Source organism: Balaenoptera ricei, chromosome X (genome assembly GCF_028023285.1).
Source record: "Balaenoptera ricei isolate mBalRic1 chromosome X, mBalRic1.hap2, whole genome shotgun sequence".
NCBI classification, from domain to species: domain Eukaryota; kingdom Metazoa; phylum Chordata; class Mammalia; order Artiodactyla; family Balaenopteridae; genus Balaenoptera; species Balaenoptera ricei.
This window is the reverse complement of record NC_082660.1, coordinates 16,442,656-16,466,240: the sequence shown is the minus strand read 5'-3', so window position 1 is coordinate 16,466,240 and position 23,585 is coordinate 16,442,656. Positions and strand designations below refer to the sequence as shown.

The 23,585-nt window shown below is 41.3% G+C and overlaps 1 protein-coding gene across 5 annotated transcripts in view; it reads left to right on the top strand.

The window, feature by feature from the left end:
• Positions 1–23,585, top strand: part of MAP3K15 (mitogen-activated protein kinase kinase kinase 15) — a 148,331-nt gene that overhangs the window by 41,590 nt on the left and 83,156 nt on the right. For 4 of the 5 annotated variants that reach the window (XM_059911660.1, XM_059911656.1, XM_059911657.1 and 1 more), the window contains 3 exons: positions 8,699–8,892; positions 12,398–12,566; positions 14,571–14,677. In XM_059911660.1, the coding sequence (XP_059767643.1) occupies positions 8,699–8,892; positions 12,398–12,566; positions 14,571–14,677 (470 nt within the window). Of the gene's footprint in view, positions 1–6,990; positions 7,029–8,698; positions 8,893–12,397; positions 12,567–14,570; positions 14,678–23,585 lie in introns of those variants that run through there. The other variant, XM_059911659.1, reaches the window with a different exon arrangement.

Sequence of the window (23,585 nt, the reverse complement as noted above, 5' to 3'; positions counted from 1 at the left end):
TGCTCAGAAATCAGCTTCTCTCACGGGTAGTATTAAACCACCTTCCATCTGCCTTAGATATTTCCCCCTTCTTTTGAGTAGGCCATTTGTTGACTGATTAAATGTTTGTATCATTACTTTTAAAATGTTCCATGGAAGGTCAAGCTGAAAGTCTCATCATGAGTTGGTTGGGATAAATTCTTACACATTTTATTTGCTCCAAAGAATTAATTTATAAAACTTGTGCTGTTTTTAACCAACTATGTGAGCTGCTGCTAGCCATAAACAAAACTAAGTGCTGGTGTAATGAGGCCCCTTCACTTGTGTTTCTGTGCTGGCCTTCCTGGGCCGCTGGCCTTCCTGCACAGGGCGCCTGCAGAGGAGCCTGCTGGGGGGTGCGTCCCAGGTGTTCTTGGTTAGTGGCCATGGTTGAACCTGACGGGCAATTAGGTTGAGACCCCAACATGCTCTGCTCTCCTGGGCTGTCCTGGAGAATCCAGACAGTTGTTTATGGATGAGACTCACACTATTATCATGGAAATGTTCATATATGAAGCCCACTGAAGAATCTCTGATGTTTTAGGGCTGCAGGTAGGCTGTTCTATATGAAACATCTGCTTGGAGTCCAGAGCAGGGTTTCTTACATTTTGGGGGCCTGGGACTCCTTTGTCAGTCCGGAGGAGCCTATGGACCCCTTCTCAGAATGTATCTTAAAGTGCTTAAATAAATACAAAGGATTACAAAGGAGACCAACTATATTTCAGTATGACTATATTTACACTGAAATATAGTTATCAAAAATATTTTTAAAGTTGTATATTGTAATCTATGTCCTCCTTTACTAATGTCTCAAATAATAAAATGAAGCAGCAAGTCTAAAAACTGTCATAATCTTGGAGTAGTGATAAGTATAAAAGTTATTTTGAGACCTCTGCAGGAACTGTAATATGACATGAAAAATTCTGTGATTTCTATTAGTGACAAAGTCCCATGTCCTGCTAAAACAAGAATGGGTTACCTACATTCCTGATCGAAGGCTCTGTTGCATTTCAATTAAAGGCAAATGATGACAGAGGTGGAATTTTGTTTTCTCATTCAAGCTCACAGACCCCCAAGAATTAATGGGCTCCGGGTTCAGAATTCCCGGTCTGGTCTGGTCTAGAACTATCTAACATAGCTAATACTTTTATTGGATGTCCACTATGTGCCATGACTGTCTTTAAGCCTCTATCACTTAAAGAAATTGACAGTATTATTGTCTTCATTTTAAACATGAGAAAACTGAGGTTTAAGTGGATAAGTACATTTTCCAAGGTCATCATCTAGTATGGAGCAGAGTTGGGATTCAATCTTTGGCTATACAAATTCTCCACTATCTTGCTATGCTTGAGCTGAGATGATACTGACTTCCTATTTCAATAATCATAAGTTATTTCTTTCTTACCTAACTTAGCAAATGTGGAAAAAAAAACCCCACTACCCAGCTCTCCTGAGACAGTGATGAAATTGAAGTGCCTTCGTACACTACCAGTGGGAGTATAAATTGCTCCATCCTTTTTGACAGCAACTTGGCCACACATATCAAGAACCTTAAACTTGCTCTAGTAATCTCACTCCTGGGAAGCTATTCTTAGGAAAAGACCACAGTGTAAAGATGCCATATGCAAAGGTGTTCATCTCAGTGTATAGTAAGAAATTTCAAAACAAAGTTAAATAATAAGAGAATGATGAAGTACATTATATATATTCACCAGTTGGTATATTAGGCAGGCATTAAAAATTATGGCATTTTTATAACCACACTTTTGTAGTGAGAGCTTTTTTAAAGATACCTATTATTTAACCTAGTGATGCTATGGGATGAACTGTTCATTGTGGTGATATTTGTAGATGGTAGTAGTTTGGGAAATCTCAGTTGCTAAGTTTAGAGCTAAAAACTTCAGAGGACAGATTCCTCCACTCCCTACCCTCATAGTGTCAGAGACCAGTGGCTTTTACTCTGCTCTCTGACTTCACTTACTGTATCAGAATCATCCTTTTGGAAATACTTGAAGAGTGTTTAGAATAAGGGTTTACATAGTTATGTGCCTAGCATACTGGTTCTAATGCCCCTTTATGTAGGAAACTAAGCTGCCTTTGTTAAATTTGTTTTAATGAGCTGGATTCTTGAGAAGTTTCCATTTATAAATGTAACAATTACAAATATCCAAGCCTGGTTTGCTATTGAACATGTGTTATGCTAATCAGTGTTTTTCTTTTTAATTTTGGGTCTCCCCCACCAACAAAAGACTGAATGTGTTCCATCATTTGAAGATGTTTGGGCCTATTCTTTGTAAGAACAAAAGTACTGCACTCAAGAGCCTGTGCTTTCATTTGGAAGTTTATGAATTGCTTTTTAAAATGTAGTCATGAGCCCCAATTTCTTTCTGTAAAATTTCTTAAACTTCTATATACACTTTATGAAGGATTTTCTCAAAGGAAGTATTTTTACTTTCCCAAGGCTCCAGATGCCTGCTGTCTCCTCAGTCCTGTTCATTAAACTTGTTCAGTTGTCTTCAGAGTTCATGCGTTCCCTTTCTTTCTCCATATTTTCTCAAACTGAGGCTAAATGTTTGCTCAGAGGATCAGATCCGCTCCAGCTGTGGGCAGGCTTTCACCAGCCTCCACCGCTGCTGCTCCGCCCACTTGAGCCATAACCTGTGACAGCACAGAGCATATATTTGTCAAAATCTTATTTTTTCACACCTCATTATTGAGGATTAGAGCAGGACTGGGGCAAAGTTAACTTTTGTGCTATTTGGGTAGAATAGGTTTGCTAAAGGAAGACTGTCAAGATTTCAGTAGAAATATTTGTTTTGGAAATAGTTTTAAAACCTGTAACAGGGCTTCCCTGGTGGCGCAGTGGTTGAGAATCTGCCTGCCAATGCAGGGGACACGGGTTCGAGCCCTGGTCTGGGAAGATCCCACATGCCACGGAGCAACTGGGCCCGTGAGCCACAATTACTGAGCCTGCGCGTCTGGAGCCTGTGCTCCGCAACAAGAGAGGCCGCGATGGTGAGAGGCCCGCGCACCGCGATGAAGAGTGGTCCCCACTTGCCGCAACTAGAGAAAGCCCTCGCACAGAAACGAAGACTCAACACAGTCATAAATAAATAAATAAAAGAACGTGAATTTCTTAAAAAAAAAAACAAAAAAAAACCCGTAACAATTCTATCCAAATAGGTTGGATTCCTGCACCTTCAGCTTACCTACCTCTTATGGATACTCAGGTTTATTTAGTTGTAATCTTTTTTTTTTAATTAATTAATTTATTTATTTATTTTTGGCTGTGTTGGGTCTTCGTTTCTGTGCAAGGGCTTTCTCCAGTGGCGGCGAGTGGGGGCCACTCTTCATCGCGGTGCACGGGCCTCTCACTGTCGCAGCCTCTCCCGTTGCGGAGCACAGGCTCCAGACGCGCAGGCTCAGTAGTTGTGGCTCACGGGCTTAGTTGCTCCGCGGCATGTGGGATCTTCCCAGACCAGGGCTCGAACCCGTGTCCCCTGCATTGGCAGGCAGATTCTTAACCACTGCGCCACCAGGGAAGCCCCTAGTTGTAATCTTTGTATGTATTTTTATTAGAATTATTACTCTGTATAATATTACCTTTTAACAAAGCTGAGAGAAGAAAGGAAAATAAGTACTTATAGAGTTACATTAACCTGTTTGTTTACCATTTCTGATTCTTTTCATTTGTTTCTGTGGATTCAAGTTACCAAATGGTGCTATTTCCTTATTCCAATACAGCTTTGTTTCCACCTGCATCTTTTGTACTTCTAGTGTCAAATATATTACATATCTTTATGTTACAGGCCCCAACATATGATTATATACATCATCTTATGCAATTGTCTTTTAAACCAGTTAAGAAAGAAGAAATTAGCAACTATATTGTCTCTTACAATTACCTGTATAACTAACTATATTGCATACTTTATTTTTATCGTGTGAATTAAAATTACTGTCTGGTGTCACTTGCTTTCAGCCTGAAGAACTTCCTTTAATATTTTTTGTAAGACAGGTCTGCTAGGAACAAATTATCTCAGTTTCTGTTTACCTGAAAATGTCTTTATTTCCCCCCAGATTTTCTTTCAGATCCTTTATTAGGGTGTTGAAATTTTCTCTCGAGACCTTGTATACTTTCAGTGACGTTAGATTCACCTTTATTTTTAGATTGATTTTTTTTTTTAAGGGTGCACCACACGGCGTGCAGGATGTTATTTCCCCAACCAGGGATCAAACCCGTGCCCCTTGCATTGGGAGTGCGGAGTCTTAACCACTGGACCGCCAGGGAAGTCCCTCATCTTCATTTTTAAAAGATAGTTTTGCTAGATATAAGATTTTTGGTTCACTTTTTTTTCTCTCATCACTTTGAATATGTCGTCCTACTGCCTTCTAGCATTCATTGTTTCTGATGAAAAGTCAGATGTTTATTTTATTGGGTTGCCCTTGTACACAATAAGACACTTGTTTCTCTTGCTGTTTGCAAGACTTTGTCTTTCACAATTTTGACTACAGTGTATCTGGGTGTGGATCTCTTTGAGTTTATCCTACTGGGAATTTATTTAACTTCTTGGATATGTAGATTCATTTAATCAAATTTGTGAAGTTTTCAGCACTGATTTCTTTCAGTATTTTTCTGCTGCTTTCCTCTCCTTTCAGGACTCCCATTATGAGTTGTGTTTGTTGGTGCACTTGATGGTGTCCCACATTTCTTTGAGGCTCTGTTCATTTTTCTTCATTCTTTTTTCTCTCTGTTCTTCAGTTTGCATAATCCCTATTGATCTGTCTACAAGTTTACTGATTCTTTCTTCCACTTAAATTTCCTGTTGGGCCCCTTCAGTGAATTTTTAATTTTGGTTATTATGCTTTTTAAGTCCAGAATTTCCATTTGCTTCTTCTTTGGTAATTCCTGATTCTTCATCGATATTCTGTATTTGATGATGCATTGTAGTTATACCTTTAATTTGTTAAGTATGGTTTCCCTTAGTTCTTCAAACATATCTATAATAGCAGTTTTCAAGTCTTTGTCTCCAAAGTCCAATACCTGGGTCCTTTCAAAGGCAGTTACTTGGTGCCTGCTGTTTCTCCTGTATACAGATCACACTGTCCTGTTTCTTTGCATGTTTTGTATTTTTTGTTGCTGAAAACTAGACATTTTAGATAATGTAGCAGCTCTGGATACTGACTTTCTCCCTCCTGCCTCTGGAACTTGTTCCTGTTTGCTGGTTTATTTGTTTAGTGACTTCGCTGGACTAGTTCAGTGAAGTCTATTTCCTCCAGTGTGCAGCCTCTGATGTCACACCTCAGAAGGTGCAGCCTTGAACATGCACACAGCTACCCTAACCCTCCCATCCCCATCTGGGGATGACAGTGGTTAATAGCTGGGCTCTCTTTGACTATATCTTTTCCCAGTTTCCCTGTTAAGTTTCTGACTGATCTTCCTCTATTGATATTACATCCAGTTGTTAGTCTCCCCTAATTGTTAGCTGATTGCTTTATTGTTTTTGCCAATCACCAGAGACATAAATGTTCCACAGTCTAATATCATTAACATTGGGCTTCTTTGCAGGGGTAGTTTTTAAAACTGGTCTTTAAGGTTCACTCTGACCGCAGGAAGCCTTTCATAACTCTCTCTTCCCCTGTTTCTCTTTGTTAAACTTCTAGCTTGTCTACCTTTCACCCATTGCTATCATGGAGCTACCAGCCTCCTCTTAATTTCTTGCCATAAAAATCTCCATTGTCTTTGACAGTGCCTGTAGGTTTGAACTTCTCCATGCTATGTTTCACATAAAGTCAGTCCCCTTAGGGAGAGCTGCAAAGCTGTCTGTTCTTACAGCATGCCTCTACCCTAGGCAGAGCCTCTGCACCACTGCTCCAGAGCTGGGGAGGGGTGGCGGTAGCAGCCTGCCTCTCTCAGAGTGATACCCTGCTATGAGCGGGGTGCTGGGCAAGGGTAGCAGTCCCTGATCTTCTCAGCTTGCCTCTCTTGGCATGGAACCTTTGCCCTATGTGAGCTGGGACATAGATGATCAGGGCCCAGTATTCTTGGCCTATTTCACCTAAGATAGAGCTTCTGCCATACAAGTGGGAACGTGGTGGAGAAATGGAGCCCTGGTCCTCTTGACCATGCTTGCCTGGAATAGAGCTTCTACAGGACAGGGCTGTGGTGAATGAGGATGCTGGTGGCCTAGCCTTCCCAGGGAGAAACTGCCACCCTAGACTTGAAGCTGAGGGTGGGAGGGGGTCCCATCTTCTTGGCTGTACCCATCCAGAATAGAATTGTCACTCTGGGCTCGAGGGTAGGGGAAGAGCAGGTTATAGCTCAAATACTAGAGTCTCAGTCTTCTTATCAAGATTTAATCAATTTTCTCGAGTAAAGGTTCCTCCATTTGCTGTATGTTCTTAAGACAATTTATAGAGACTTTAAATGGTTTTTTAAAAATATTTGTTACGAGTTATGTTTGTTTTTCTGGGGAGGGGATCTGAGGAGCTCCACACACCTCCAGCCTAGCTCTAACTTTTTGAAAATAGCAAACTCTATTTTTTCAATAGAGAAATTTTGAAGAAAAAAAAAATTTTTTTTTTTTTTACCTTCTGGACTTCACTGATTCACACAGCTCTTTTCTCCCTCTTAGTCTGAACTAGGAAATCTTTTACCATAAACTCGACCAATTTCAGGTAGAAGAACAAGCAGTTTAACTTCTGAGTGTATAAATGGCATTTAATTTAATTAACTTTAGCAACATGGCTTTCTTGTTACAGATGATGGAGAAATTCGTCTCTAACCTACCAAAACCTTACTTTGCTGGGCAATTTGAACCTGTCTTTGAGAATTTGAAGATATTACCAGAGGGGGAAGGGTCTTTGTTCCTCCTATTCCCCAGTTATCACCAACACACCAAAAATTTTGCTCCTTCTCTTTGTAACAGACTGACATTTGTAGTTTGAGGTGTTTAACCCCAATATCTAGTGTCCACGGGGACAGTGTCCAGCTGCTATTTTGCAGCAGGGTAAGTACTCTCATAAAACCTATTATCAGGAATCATGAAACATCAGGAAGCTTAGTGTTAGACGAGGGTTGGCCCACCACCTGTTTTGGTATGACCTGTGAGCTCACATTGGTTTTTACAGTTTTAAATGCTTGGAAAAAAATCAGAAGATGAAGAATACTTCAGGACATGTGAAAATATGAAATTCAAATTTGTGCCCATAAATGAAGTTTTATTGGGATACAGCCATGCTCATGTGTTTACATGTTGTCTGCAGCTGCTTTCATGCTGTAACAGCAGAGTCGAGTAGTTGCAGTAGAAATTATATGGCCCACAAAACCAGAAATATTTACCATCTGGCCTTTTACAGAAAAAGTTTGCTGACCGTCTCAAATATGGTTGAGTGGAGCAGCGCTAGTCATTTTTGCTTAACGAATTATTTTAGGGCCTAAAGACATGTCTTGACAGTGCTATAGATGCCCTAGAAGGTACAAAAGAGGGAGAGAATTGCAGGACAATTATTTGTATTTTGAATTTAGATAGAAATAAGAATGCCACCTGTCCTTGTGTAAGCAAATCTTATTCAAAAGGAAAACTTTAAAATGTCTGTCACATATTTGTTTCAAGCTAGTTCCCCAATGTGGAAAGTTTTCCCAAGACTTCTGTTTGATCTGAGATTGTAGCATTCTGACAGTTGTCTCTCTGATGAATGAATTTCTTTTTAATTTAGATGAAACTGTGTTGTTTCTTTGACTTCTCTTTCTTGGTGAAAGTGTACTTCCCAAGGTTATGTCTGCATTATGCCAAAATTCCTAGATAACTCCCTTAGTTTAAAAAATTAAAGGGAAGAAGTCAGATGAATTATTTCTGGCATCGTGTAAATTCTTTAAAACTTAGTGAAGATAAAGGAATTAGAAAGTCTGAAATTTTAACCTAGTTGCTTTTTATGACAGTATAGACAAAAGATTGACTGTGATAGAAGAATGTCATATAAAAACATATTTTAGTCCTCCAAATATGCTAAAAACTGAGCATGGGCTTAATGCTATTTAAAGGTAGTGTTTATGCTTTACAAAGGATTACAATTTGACTATGAATCATGATTATTCCATAGAAAAAAGATACTGTTTTACTTGAGTATTGTTTGACAATATAAAAATTTTTAAACAGATCCTTTTTTTTCAAAACATCTCTGAGACTAATCATATTTATTAATATCTGCTTCCTGCAAAACAGTTTTTACTCAACAAAGTTTATAAATAGTTCACCTGTGGTTAAATTATCAAATAACAAGGCTTTTCCACCTATGCTGAAAGAAAGAAAATAAGCCTTTACATCGTAATCCTTGGTTATCATTGGGCTGAAGTTCCCTCTGATTTGGGAGGATATGTAATGAAACGATGTAATTTCTGAGACTTAAAACCCTAAAATCTTTGCTGATGAAGTTCAGAAACATATATAGATCAGTTCAGTGTTTGAAACCAAATTTTTGTCGTATGTCCATGTGTTAGAGCTTGTGAAATTGAGTGGTTTCCTGTTTTGCGTATGATAGATTCATAGTCATATTGTGCAAGTTGTTCATCGTCAGTCATTTTCTCCTTTCCTGTCCCACCAAGGTTCCACCTGCCCAAGTCCACAGCTGTGCTTCTGCATCAATTATTTCGTGAAACATTTTTGTTTCTTCTTCCCAGGCATCTAGTGGAAATTATTATTTCATCCCGTACATCATGACACCATGCGCTGATTATTTTTGCTGCGAGAGTGACGCCCAGAGACGTGCCTCGGAGTACATGCAGCCCAACTGGGACACCATCCTGGGTCCGCTGTGTGTGCCCCTGGTGGACAGGTTTACTAGCCTCCTCAAGGACATCCATGTGACCTCATGGTAATTCCCATCAACCGTCAACAACACTGGGAGCTTTGCCAAAATTTTCCTTTCACGTCCATGGAGGTGACGTAACTTCAAGAGACCTTAGTGCCCAGAGAGTGGGGAACCCCGACCAATTATTTTGAAGTCATCCTGGAATCCAGTGTTCCTTACTGTCTCACTAAGTTGGGCCGTTGAGGTGTAACCAAAAGAAATAAAACTGGAGTTGAGGTCAGGGGTGAGCTTGTGTTTGGCTCCAACTTCCTGTGTGACCTTGACAAATAACTTTTCTGTAGCTGTTTTCTCATCTAGAAAATAAGGAACTTAAGTCACTGATTTTCTTTCATGCTCCTTCAACTCTGAGATTCTGTGTTTCAAGGTCATTTCTGAATGTGATTTCCTCCCTACTACCAATCAGCTGTTAAGGTTGTTAAAATGCGTCAGCAGAGTCATTCCAACCATAAGTCCTTGTGCTGTAAAAGTCGGGATGTACTGAGTCAAGCTGAAGCCGTCCTGACCTCAGCGTGTCCTGTGACGTGTTCTTGGTAGATTTATGTCAGAGAAGGTCTGGAGTAGTGATTCAGGAGTTGACAGGTTTGGGTTTGAATCCCGGCTCAGGCGCTTCTTCACAGTGTAGCCTTGGAACACTCAGCTCACCTCTTTGAGCCTCGGTGCTCAAGAAACCAGTCCTTAACACATCCCTGTTCTAAAACTTGAAGGCAGAAAAATTATTCTACTTAACCAAAGGATCCAGTTTTGGGGAGTTTTTTTTCTTGCCTGTGGCCAATTTAAAGGGTTTACTCCTGAAAGTTACGTCTCAAGAAGGATTTGTCCTTCCAAAACAAATGAAAGTCCGAAGCACTGGCAGAACTGACTTAAAATGAAATGTAAGGGGCCACACGTCCCTGTGGCTCGCGTTGTGGCTCCCCGAACTGTGGAGCGTTACTACTGTAGGGTTGGTGTGAGGTGCACACTTGCTAACAGTCTGTTCTCTTTTTCTATCCTGTCACCTCTTCTCTGGACACAGAGTTTCTGCTACAGATTGTAGTGGGAAAAGAAGACTGGAAACCCAGACATATGTGACCACATGCCAACAGAGAAAGCAAATGGGGGACCTTTTGCAGCACATCCCTGGAAAGCCTCTTTCAGTCCCCCCTTGCTAACTATTGTCTTATTGCACAGTGACCATTTTAGTGAAGCTCAGGGAGCGAACTCTCTCAGTATCATCTTTTCAGGTCTGACAAGGAAGTAGGCTAGCTTGAGTCTGCTAGATGAGCAAGGTCTTTGCAAGAAGTAGATTCAAGTTTGTTTCTCATTCACTTCGTGTATGTTTCAGTAGGAAAACAACTCTTTTGATTTGGTTTAATTTCAGAGAACTTGAAGTACCTGTTAGTTGATTCCACTCCTTGAACTACCTGATAGCTGGCAAGGGTTGGTGAGAGGGTAAATGGTGCTTATGGTTTAAAACATCTGTAACAGGGATGGCAGATAAATTTTCAGCTCAAGTGCCAACTTTGATAGATTGATAAAGGCTACCCGGAGCCCTGTGCGGAAAAGGGGTTTGAAGCTATTTCTTTTTTTAATCTTTTTTTAAAATTTATTTATTTATTTATTTATTTTTGGCTGCGTTGGGTCTTTGTTGCTGTGCACGGGCTTTGTCTTGTCGCGGCGAGCGGGGGCTACTCTTCATTGCAGTGTGCGGGCTTCTCATTGCAGTGGCTTCTCTTTTTGTGGAGCATGGGCTCTAGGCACGCGGGCTTCAGTAGTTGTGGCGTGAGGGCTCAGTAGTTGTGCACGGGCTCAGTAGTTGTGGCGGGTGGGCTTCGTTGCTCCGCGGCTTGTGGGATCTTCCAAGACCAGGGCTCGAACCCATGTCCCCTGCATTGGCAGGCGGATTATTAACCACTGCACCACCAGGGAAGTCCCTGAAGCCATTTATTTCTAAGTCCACATTGATTAGCAACATCTTCCCTGGTTACCAGAGGCAGAAATGGCTGCATGTTTATTACATATATGATGTCTCCAAGCCATATTTAATTCGGTGTTTTGTTCATTTACTTACAAGTTACCATTCTTATTAGGTTTCTTAGTTTATTAAAACTATTTTTCAGAATTACCCTTGAAAACAAGTCTAAACTATAGTATAAATTTTTACTTGTCAGGCTGAACTAATAACACTTTAATAGCTTTGATGCCTTTATAGTCCAGCAAATGGACAATGGTTGTCACCCAACTTAATGACTCATTTGATTAATCATAGAATTTTAAACATTAGTAGAATCTGCTAATTTGCTCATCATTGGGGTAATAAGCAATAGACAAATAAGGAAATAAAAATTAAAGCAATGCACTGATAATTTTATCAGAGCACTTTCTGAGGGCCATCACTTAATTCCTGAAATGTTCATTGAGATCTTATTATAAGCATTGGACCAGGCTGTGTACGGTAAACACTTTTTTTGACATAGTTTTATAGCTATTAAAAGTGACATTTGTTATTCTTAGGTGTTGTTTTTCATTCTCTGAAGAATATTACTTACTGAACTTATTCTTTTTAACAAACAGCCTAATTTTACTGTCTACAGTTAAAACATTTCAACTGCTTAATGGGTTGACAGTATTACAGCTTGGCAATGCCCAGTCTCCATAAAAAAAAAATTACTTGGAGCGTAGACAACATATTTAAGTCAATCTATGGTCATTATAAGTTGGCCTCTGTATACCAAATTCGGTCATTTTTAAAGATTTTAAACCAAATACCAGATACTAGCATTGGTTCTTTGAGGGGCTATGGTGAGACATTCCAGTGTGGATTTAAACTGCTCGAAATGTTGTCATACATCCCTATTATTATCTAGACGCCCACATGAAGGAAGTTTTACGTCTTACATTAGAAAAGCACTCTGGCTGTCAAAAATGACAAGGGGAGTAGGGGGTAAAAGGCCGAGGTTGCCCATAAGCGTCCAGGCACAGCTTCTTGGATTGCTCGTGGACACATCCAGGTTCTGGCTCTCGACCAGCTGCAAAAAGCTTTGTGATTACTAGCTGGGGACACCTGATAGACACATTTTAAAGAAGTTCTCATTTTACTCTGTTTCATGGCTTTGGAGTTTTGTTCAGCTTTGTGAAAATCTCTTCATCGTGGGGGAAATTACTATTCAAGTAAGGTACTTTCTTGTCTTCTTTGTGTTTGAAAATACCAGAGAGAGGGGGATGGGCTGGGGTGGGTAGCAAGTCTTGTGGGTCATCCAGATACATATGGGGTCAAGTTTGAAAGTATTTTCAAGGTCATAATGAACTGATATTTCTTTGTTACTGTTTAGTGGTGAGTTTTTACAGAATGTCACTCACAAGTAGGACGTGTCTCCTGTTTGCTGATGCAGGGAGTCTGAGGTCTGGGCGAGGCCCCCATGTGTTAGCCTAAGTCCTGTCAACGAGAAGCAAGTTTGTTTGAGCTGCTAAGGGCAACACAGTCCTGGATGCACATGGATGCGACTGGAGGTTTTCTTGTTTTCCTCTCCAGTGCTTATTACAAAGAAGCCTTGTTAAATGACATCCGGAGAGCCAGAGAGAAATACCAGGGTGATGAACTGGCGAAGGAGCTGGCTCGCATCAAACTCCGCATGGACAATACCGAGGTTCTGACCTCAGACATCGTCATTAATTTACTGCTGTCCTATCGTGATATCCAGGTATGAAATATGCTTGTCTGAGGCTATCACAGTTCTTCCTTGACATGAGGAATTTCTCATATGAAGTACTCTTACACTGGGTGTATGGTTAGGTAGCTGTTTTACAGACAAAATAGGGATGTGGCTAGGTCATAGGTCACCTCGCATATCTGTTGTGGTGGAAATATTGAAGAAGGTTTTGTCATATCAGAAGGCCACTCCAGCAAAATCTCAGAAACAGTACTGCTTAATAAAAGGAATTAGAATTAAACAGTTTATGTGCACTTTGTGTTAGGCGTTGTTCCAAGCCCTTTGCAAGTCCTAATTCACTTAATCCTCTTCATAAGCCTATGGGGTGTACGCTTGGATTATCCCCATTTTACAAATGAGGAACATGAGGTACAGAGAAGTTAAGTAACTTGCCTAAGGTCACACAGCAGTTGGCAAAGTCAAGATTCAAACTGAGGCAACCGGCTCTGTCCTCTTTGCTCTTAACTCCTCTGCTACTTCCTTTAGGCCTTTGTCACTTCCTTCTTTGTTTACCACTGCCTGTTAGTGAAAGGGAGAGCAGGAGTAGCAGAGGCAAGTCCAGGACCCAGGGAATGCAGGGGTTTATTCTAAGACAAGTGACAGAGGCTTCTGGAGAGTTCTTGAGACAGGGTTTGTAGAACATGGTACCATGGAGGAAATCAGTCGTTTCCTCCCTCCAAGTTGAATGCTGTGGAGCCATTTCTAAGGATGTCTTGCCTTCCTTTCCATTGGAGGAACGCAGGGCAACGTACATAACCTGCAGAATTCTACAAAGCCATATTGGAGGTTGTTGGCCACGGGTCTTTAAATCTGAATGAGAGAGACTTCCATTTACGACCTGAACCGAGAACAGAGTCAGCCACTTAGGGAACGTGCCCCTGGTGATAAACAGATGCATCTAATTGATTTTAATAGCAGATGCTATTAGGAATTATGATGATTAAATTATGCCCCATGGAACAAGAGAATGGGAATGACCTTTTTTGAAGTTTTTCTTCTGTTGAGCTGCTGGCTTCCTTCTGCCCTTGCTTTCACGCATCCCTCCTCTTTATAACCTTCCGTTGGTGGGACTCTCGGGCTCAAGGGTGAGCCAGAAGCTTCTTGGCAATACTCTGCCTTCCCTTTCCTTGGGTAGCAGCATCGAGGTGTAAAGCCACAAAACAGACATGAGATTTCAGTGGGAAGTCCTCATCTGCTAACTGTGGCTGGCTGTCAGCGAGTTGGCCCGAAACGATTGTAAGCCCGGCTGAAAGGGTAGCAGATGGCACTGCTCGGAGGGGACACAGCTGAGGCAAACACGGTAGCAATTTCTCCCTGGGTAATTATGCAGTTTAGAGCTGTGGTTCTCAAGCGGGGGACATGTGGCAGTATCTGGAGATATTTTTGGTTGTCACAACTCGAGGAGGGAGGGGGAAGTGCTCCTGGCATCTAGTGGGTCAAGGCCACGGATGCCGCTTAACATCCCACGATACACAGCACAGCCCCCACCATAAAGAATGATCCAGCCCCCAAATGTCAGTAGTGCCAAGGTTGAGAAATTCTAGTTTAGATGAATGTGATTGTTTCTGACAAAATAGGAAGGATTGGGATGTTTCCCCCCATTTACGTGGCAAATAACTGTAAGATTTCCTACATGTTTATGTCCCGTTCATTTTAACCCACAGCCCTGCTGGTGTTAACTCTCCCACACTCAAAATGTGGTAGCTTTTCCTGGCTGCTGGGCTCATTTGTTTTCTTTTATCGTCTTTGAATCTAACTTCCTTTCCTCGGTCCTTTTGTGACCTCTGATAGCAGTGATTCTTTCTCTGTCTTCTCTCTCATCCACCTTGTTGTTTTTAATCTCATTGCTATTCTTTTAAGGGCTTTAACGTCACTAAATGCTGCCTGTAGGGAAAGGCTTGTAGTTAAATGCTGAGGCAGTCTCATGTTCGTTCAAAAAAACCTGTGAAGAGCGGTGTTTCCTGTCTTTCTCACCTTGGGACCTCTTGCCAACAGGACTATGATGCAATGGTGAAGCTGGTAGAAACACTGGAAATGCTGCCGACGTCTGATCTGGCTGACCAGCATAACATTAAATTCCACTATGCATTTGCACTGAATAGGTAAGAGTGATAATGTGCGTATAGAGTTTTGAAACGTGCCAGCTGTTAAATTGTTTCCTTCTTTCATTCAGCCCTCATTGAGTATGAGCCAGATCCTGAGTTGAATGCTAAAGTAAAGAAAATGGACAAGGCATGATCTTAACCTTCAGGGACTTTGTCTTTGGAACAGATATTCTAGCTCTGAGGTCAGATATGTAACTAAATCCATACAGCTCAGAATGATAAATATCTTAATGAATATTGAAGCATAGTAGAGGGAGGAAGGCATTTTGCTTTGGGGTTTTAAAGAAGCTTCTCTGGGGTCTTTGGGGCTGGGTTGTTTTTTTTTTCCCCAACATCTTTATTGGAGTATAATTGCTCTACAGTGGTGCGTTAGCTTCTGCTGTATAACAAAGTGAATCAGCCATAGTTATACACATATCACCATATCCCCTCCCTCTTGCGTCTCCCTCCCACCCTCCCTCCCTATCCCATCCCTCTAGGTGGTCACAAAGCACCGAGCTGATCTCCCTGTGCCATGCAGCTGCTTCCCACCAGCCATCCATTCTACATTTGGTAGTGTATATATGGCAGTGCCACTCTCTCACCTCGTCCCAGCCCATCCCTCCCTCTCCCCGTGTCCTCAAGTCCAGTCTCCACGTCTAAGTCTTTATTCGTGTCCTGCCCCTAGGTTCTTCAGAACCAATTTTTTTTAGATTCCACATATATGTGTTAGCATACCGTATTTGTTTTTCTCTTCCTGACTTAACTTCACTCTGTATGACAGACTCTAGGTCAATCCACCTCACTACAAATAACTCAATTCCGTCTCTTTTTATGGCTGAGTAATATTCCAGTATGTATATGTGCCACATCTTCTTTATCCATTCATCTGTCGATGGACACTTAGGTTGCTTCCATGTCCTGGCTATTGTAAATAGAGCTGCAGTGAACATTGTGGTACATGACTCTTTTTGAATTATGGTTTTCTCAGGGTATATGCCCAGTAGTGGGATTGCTGGGTCATATGATAGTTCTATTTTTAGTTTTTCAAGGAACCTCCATACTGTTCTCCATAGTGGCTGTATCAATTTACATTCCCACCAACAGTGCAAGAGGGTTCCCTTTTCTCCACACCCTCTCCAGCATTTATTGTTTGTAGACTTTCTGATAATGGCCATTCTGACCCATGTGAGGTGATACCTCATTGTAGTTTTGATTTGCATTTCTCTAATGATTAGTGATGTTGAACATCCTTTCATGTGTTTGTTGGCAATCTGTATGTCTTCTCTGGAGAAATGTCTATTTAGGTCTTCTGCCCATTTTTGGATTGGGTGGGTTTTTTTTGATATTGAGTTGCATGAGCTGCTTGTATATTTTGGAGGTTAATCCTTTGTCCGTTGCATCATTTGCAAATATTTTCTCCCATTCTGAGGGTTGTCTTTTTGTCTTGTTTATGGTTTCCTTTGCTGTGCAAAAAGCTTTTAAGTTTCATTAGATCCCATTTGTTTATTTTTGTTTTTATTTCCCTTTCTCTAGGAGGTGGGTCAAAAAGGATCTTGCTGTGATTTATGTCATAGAGTGTTCTGCCTATGTTTTCCTCTAAGAGTTTTATAGTGTCCAGTCTTACATTTAGGTCTTTAATCCGTTTTGAGTTTATTTTTGTGGATGGTGTTAGTGAGTGTTCTAATTTCGTTCTTTTACATGTAGCTGTCCAGTTTTCCCAGCACCACTTATTGAAGAGGCTGTCTTTTCTCCATTGTATATTCTTGCCTCCTTTGTCAAAGATAAGGTGACCATATGTGCATGGGTTTATCTCTGGGCTTTCTGTCCTGTTCCATTGATCTGTATTTCTGTTTTTGTGCTGGTACCATACTGTCTTGATCACTGTAGCTTTGTAGTATAGTCTGAAGTCCGGGAGCCTGATTCCTCCAGCTCCATTTTTCTTTCTCAAGATTGCTTTGGCCATTCAGGATCTTTTGTGTTTCCATACAAATTGTGAAATTTTTTGTTCTAGTTCTGTGAAAAGTGCCAGTGGTAGTTTGATAGGGATTGCATTGAATCTGTAGATTGCTTTGGGTAGTAAAATCATTTTCACAGTGTTGGTAATTCCAATCCAAGAACATGGTTTATCTCTCCATCTGTTTGTATCATCTTTAATTTCTTTCATCAGTGTGTTATAGTTTTCTGCATACAGGTCTTTTGTCTCCTTAGGTAGGTTTATTCCTAGGTATTTTATTTTTTGCAATGGTAAATAGGAGTGTTTCCTTAATTTCTCTTTCAGATTTTTCATCATTAGTGTATAGGAATGCAAGAGATTTCTGTGCATTAATCTTGTATCCTGCTACTTTACCAAATTCATTGATTAGCTCTAGTAGTTTTCTGGTAGCATCTTTAGGATTCTCTATAGTATCATGTCATCTGCAAACAGTGACAGTTTTACTTCTTGTTTTCCGATTTGGATTCCTTTTCTTTCTTTTTCTTCTCTGATTGCTGTGCCCAAAACTTCCAAAACTATGTTGAATAATAGTGGTGAGAGTTGGTAACCTTGTCTTGTTCTTGATCTCAGGGGAAATGGTTTCAGTTTTTCACCATTGAGAACGATGTTGGCTGTGGGTTTGTCATATATGGTCTTTATTATGTTGAGGTAAGTTCCCTGTATGCCTACTTTCTGGAGGGTTTTATCATACATGGGTGTTGAATTTTGTCAAAAGCTTTTTCTGCATCTATTGAGGTGATCATATGGTTTTTCTCCTCCAGTTTGTTAACATGATTTATCACATTGATGGATTTGCGTATATTGAAGAATCCTTGCATTCCTGGGATAAACCCCACTTGATCATGGTGTATGATCCTTTTAATGTGCTGTTGGATTCTGTTCGCTAGTATTTTGTTGAGGATTTTTGCATCTATGTTCATCAGTGATATTGGCCTGTAGTTTTCATTTTTTGTGACATCATTGTCTGGTTTTGGTATGAGGGTGATGGTGGCCTCATAGAATGACTGTGGCAGTGTTCCTCCCACTGCTATATTTTGGAAGAGTTTGAGAAGGATAGGCGTTAGCTCTTCTCTAAATGTTTGATAGAATTCGCCTGTGAAGCCATCGGATCCTGGGGTTTTGTTTGTTGGAAGATTTTTAATCACAGTTTCAATTTCAGTGCTTCTGATTGGCCTGTTTATATTTTCTATTTCTTCCTGGTTCAGTGTCGGAAGCTTGTGCTTTTCTAAGAATTTGTCCATTTCTTCCAGGTTGTCCATTTTATTGGCATGTAGTTGCTTGTAGTAATCTCTCATCATCCTTTGTATTTCTGCAGTGTCAGTTGTTACTTCTCCTTTTTCATTTCTAATTCTGTTGATTTGAGTCTTCACCCTTTTTTTCTTGATGAGTCTGGCTAATGGTTTATCAATTTTGATTATCTTCTCAAAGAACCAGCTTTTAATTTTATTGATCTTTGCTATGGTTTCCTTCATTTCTTTTTCATTTATTTTGGATCTGATCTGTATGATTTCTTTCCTTCTGCTAACTTTGGGTTTCTTTTGTTCTTCTTTCTCTGGTTTCTTTAGGTGTAAGGTTAGTTGTTTATTTGAGATGCTTCTTGTTTCTTGAGGTAGGATTGTATTGCTATAAACTTCCCTCTTAGAACTGCTTTTGCTGCATCCCATAGGTTTTGGGTCGTCGTGTTTTCATTGTCATTTGTTTCTAGGTATTTGTTGATTTCCTCTTTGACTTCTTCAGTGATCTCTTGTTCATTTAGTAGCATATTGTTTAGCCTCCATGTGTTTGTATTTTTTACAGTTTTTTTCCTGTAATTGATATCTAGTCTTACAGCATTGTGGTCAGAAGATACTTGATACGATTTCAATTTTCTTAAATTTACCAAGGCTTGATTTGTGACCCAAAATATGGTATATACTGGAGAATGTTCCATGAGCACTTGAGAAGAATGTGTATTCTGTTGTATTTGGATGGAATGTCTGATAAATATCAATTAAGTCCATCTTGTTTAATGTGTCATTTAAAGCTTGTGTTTCCTTATTTATTTTCATTTTGGATGATCTGTCCATTGGTGAAAGTGGGGTGTTAAAGTCCCCTACTATTACTGTGTTACTGTCGATTTCCACTTTTATAGCTGTTAGTATTTGCCTTATGTATTGAGGTGCTCCTATGTTGGGTGCATAAATATTTACAATTGTTATATCTTCTTCTTGGATTGATCCCTTGATCATTATGTAGTGTCCTTCTTTGTCTTTTGTAATAATCTTTATTTTAAAGTCTATTTTGTCGGATATGAGAATTGCTACTCCAGCTTTCTTTTGATTTCCATTTGCATGGAATATCTTTTTCCATTCCCTCACTTTCAGTCTGTATGTGTCCCTAGGTGTCAAGTGGGTGTCTTGTAGACAACGTATATACGGGTCTCGTTTTTATATGCGTTCAGCCAGTCTATGTCTTTTGGTTGGAACATTTAATCCATTTACATTTAAGGTAATTATTGATATGTATGTTTCTATTACCGTTTTCTTGTTTTGGGTTTGTTATTGTAGGTCTTTTCCTTCGCTTGTGTTTCCTGCCTAGAGAAGTTCCTTTAGCATTTGTTGTAAAGCTGGTTTGGTGGTGCTGAACTCTGTCAGCTTTTGCTTGTCTGTAAAGGTTTTAATTTCTCCATCAAATTTGAATGAGGTCCTTGCTGGGTAGAGTAATCTTGGTTGTAGGTTTTTCCCTTTCATCACTTTAAATATGTCCTGCCACTCCCTTCTGACAGGCAGAGTTTCTGCTGAACGATCAGCTGTTAACATTATGGGGATTCCCTTGTATGTTATTTGTTGCTTTTCTCTTGCTGCTTTTAATATTTTTTCTTTGTATTTAATTATTATTATTATTATTTTAAATTTATTTTTGGCTGCATTGGGTCTTCATTCCTGTGTGCAGGCTTTCTCTAGTTGCGGCGAGCAGGGGGCTACTCTTCGTTGCTGTGCGCGGGCTTCTCATTGTGGTGGTTTCTCTTGTTGTGGAGCATGGGCTCTAGGCACGTGGACTTCAGTAGTTGCAGCACACGGGCTCAGTAGTTGTGGCTCGCAGGCTCTAGAGCACAGGCTTAATAGCTGTGGCACACGGGGGTTAGTTGCTCCACGCCATGTGGGATCTTCCCGGACCAGGGCTGGAACCTGTGTCCCCTGCATTGGCAGGCAGATTCTTAACCACTGCACCACCAGGGAAGTGTATTTAATTTTTGATAGTTTGATTAATATGTGTCTTGGTGTGTTTCTTCTTGGATTTATCCTGTATGGGACTCTCTGTGCTTCCTAGACTTGATTGACTATTTCCTTTCCCATATTAGGGAAGTTTTCAAGTATAATCTCTTCAAATATTTTCTCAGATCCTTTCTTTTTCTCTTCTTCTTCTGGGACCCCTATAATTCGAATGTTGGTGCGTTTAATGTTGTCCCAGAGGTCTCTGAGACTGTCCTCAGTTCTTTTCATTCTTTTTTCTTTCTTCTGCTCTGCAGTAGTTATTTCCACTAGTTTATCTTCCAGGTCACTTATCTGTCCTTCTGCCTCAGTTATTCTGCTATTGATCCCTTCTAGAGAATTTTTGATTTCATTTATTGTGTTGTTCATCATTGTTTGTGTGCTCTTTAGTTCTTCTAGGTTCTTGTTAAACGTTTCTTGGATTTTTTTCCCATTCTATTTGCAAGATTTTTTATCATCTTTACTGTCATTACTCTGAATTCTTTTTCAGATAGACTACCTATTTCCTTTTCATTTGTTTGGTCTGGTGGGTTTTTACCTTGCTCCTTCATCTGCTGTGTATTTCTCAGTCTTGTCGTTTTGCTTAACTTACTGTGTTTGGGGTCTCCTTTCGCAGGCTGCAGGTTCGTAGTTCCCATTGCTTTTGGTGTCTGCCCCCAGTGGGTAAGGTTGGTTCAGTGGGTTGTGTAGGCTTCCTGGTGGAGGGGACTAGTGCCTGTACTCTGGTGGATGAGGTTGGATCTTGTCTTTCTGGTGGGCAGGACCACGTCCGGTGGTGTGTTTTGGGGTGTCTGTGAACTTATTATGATTTTAGGCAGCCTCTCTGCTAATCAGTGGGATTGTGTTCCTGTTGTGCTAGTTGTTTGGCATGGGGTGTCCAGCACTGTAGCTCTCTGGTCATTGAGTGGAGCTGAGTCTTAGGGTTGAGATGGACATCTTTGGGAGAGCTCTTGCCGATTGATATTACATGGGGCAGGGAGGTCTCTGGTGGACCAATGTCCTGAATTCGGCTCTCCCACCTCAGAAGCTCAGGGCTGACAGCCGGCTGGAACACCAAGACCCTGTCAGCCACACGGGTGGAGAACGTGGGCTATGAGTTGGGTGTCAGCCACTGCCCTGTTGTAGCTCTGTCTCAGCTTTCTCCAAAGGTCACCCAGATACATTGGGTTATTCCAGCATTCCTCAGAACTTGCACATTCCAGTCTGGGATTTGTAGATGTCCTCCTGATACTCTTCATTGAAATACGTTGCATTCATGGTGGTGAGAGATATGCTAATAGTGTGTGTTCTCTTCAGTTCAGAGACTGGGACAGTCTGAGCCTTCATGTGGCCAAGTCAGGAGCAGCTGGCCAACAGTCCCAAAGTGATAACATGTCAGATTCCAAGAAGGTGTTCTGCAGCGCCCGAGCAGTAGTCCCAAGCAGCCGCTCTGCTCAGCTGCAGCACTCTGAGCAGGGAACTCGGTGGGACCCTCAAACGAGGATTTCTGCTGGCCCTAGAGCCTGACTTGCCCACCCAGGCAAGGAGCTGAAGAGAGCATCTCCCAGCCCCATCTCATCAGAGGAGCAGACACCTGGGTGGGGCTGGTTTTTTTTTTTAATTAATTTATTTATTTGGTTTTTTAAATTTTTGGCTGTGCTGGGTCTTTGTTGCTGTGCACGGGCCTTCTCTAGTTGCGGCGAATGGGGACCACTCTTCATTGCGGTGCGTGGGCTTCTCATTGCGGTGGCTTCTCCTGTTGCAGAGCACGGGCTCTGGGCACACGGGCTTCAGTAGTTGTGGCTCGCGGGCTCTAGGCGTGCAGGCTCAATAGTTGTGGTGCACGGGCTTAGTTGCTCCGCGGCATGTGGGATCTTCCCGGGCCAGGGATCAAACCTGTGTCCCCTGCATAGGCAGGCAGACTCTTAACCACTGTGCCACCAGGGAAGCCCTGGGGCTGGGTTTTTAAGATTTAGTAAAAAATTGCCTCATGGGTGGGATAGAGTGTGGGATGGGAGTGGTGAAAAGGCCATTCCACTTGGCCAGAAGTGTGAGCAGATAGTTCTTCATGTGCATTTTGCCTTCTGGGAACATCCAGAACATGAGATGTAGGTGAAGTAAATGTCTGCAGTGAGCAGAGTGTGGAGGGTGGGACCGTGTCTTGAAAGGACCTTGTATACACAAATAAGGAGCTGAGAGTGTCTTGTAGGCTGGGTGGGTGGGGGCAGGTTTAACAACAGGATTAACGTTGTATGGTGGGGAAAGACTAGTTTTATGTACTAGTATAATCTGAACTTTGGAATACAAATTACTGGGCTAGGTAGAGTATGTGAGACTTGGAAATTCCTGCCTGGAGACCGTGAGCCTCAAAAGCTTATTGCTAGGGGTGTCAGCTAAGATGCTGTAGTAAAGAGCCCCCAAATGCAGTGATTTAAATCAGATTGAAATTTCTCTTTTACAAAGCAGTCTAGAGGTGAGTGGGCCAGACTAGTTGCATAGTACTGCTCCAGAAGTTGTTCAGGGTCCTAGCTTCTGACCATTTTGTAGCTCTTTCATTCCCAGGGGTGTTGTCCTCTTCTAGTTGAAGCTAGGTCACTGCTACTCTGTGTTCCAGCCTAATGAAAGGAGTAAAGGGTGGAAGCCCAGGGCAAGCAGTTTCCTTTAAAGCAAGTAGAATTTGCATATGCCACTTCCACTGACATTCTATTGGTGAGAACATAGTCACATGACCCCTATCTAGCTGTAAGGGAAGCTGGGAAATGTAGTCGCTAGCTGGGTGGCCACGTGCCCTTTCAAACTTGGCTACTATGGATTTGGAGGATAACTAGGAGTTTGACACATCCAATTTCACGAAATCCAAGCTGCCTAAATGTCTTAGTCCTACAGTCACTCTTCCTCCCCAGTAAGATACAGGAAGAGGGGTGGCATTAGGTGAACATGGTGAGAACCACGCCCAAATACACTTCCCACTGGGCCTGTCCTCTGCTGGGGCCAGGAATTGGTCATGTTTGAATCACATGGCAAAAACCTCTGAGAAGATATTCAAACATGGCTTGAGAACCAAAGAGTTCTGGCACCTTCTTATCAACCTTCCATGGCCAACATCTTCCTCAGGAAATGAATAAAGTGAGGGTCGATGGTAACCCGAGTTAGAGGACTTTGGGGTCTGATTTCTCAGAGGCTTTTCTTTGCCTCAGCAGCTGGGTTAAGCTATAGATTGTAGACCTGCCACTGGCAGCACCTGCCTGACAGCAGCAACACAGAAGCCCATGGCTTCAGGATTCTTGTAATGCATATGAGGCTACATCTCTCTTTTATATTGAAGTATGTAAAATGCACAGGCAGTGAAATGCGTAGATCTTTATACAAATTGATGAGTTTTAATAGACATACACATGTAAACAACACCCCTATCAAAATATACAACATTTCCAATCCCCCCCCAGAAAGTACCTTTGTGCCCCTTTGCAGGTAGTCCCCACCCCTCCATAGGCAGCCGTTATTCATATATTGTAACCTCTGTCTCCATAGATGAGTTTTTCCTGTCCTTCAACTTTGTATAAATGGAATCACACAGTACGTACTCTTTTGTGTCTGGCTTCCTTCACGCAGCATTGTGTTTGTGAGATTTGTCCATGCTGTTGGGTGTGTGACTAGTTCATTCTTTCTCCTTGCTGTGGAGTATTTTGTTGTGTGGATA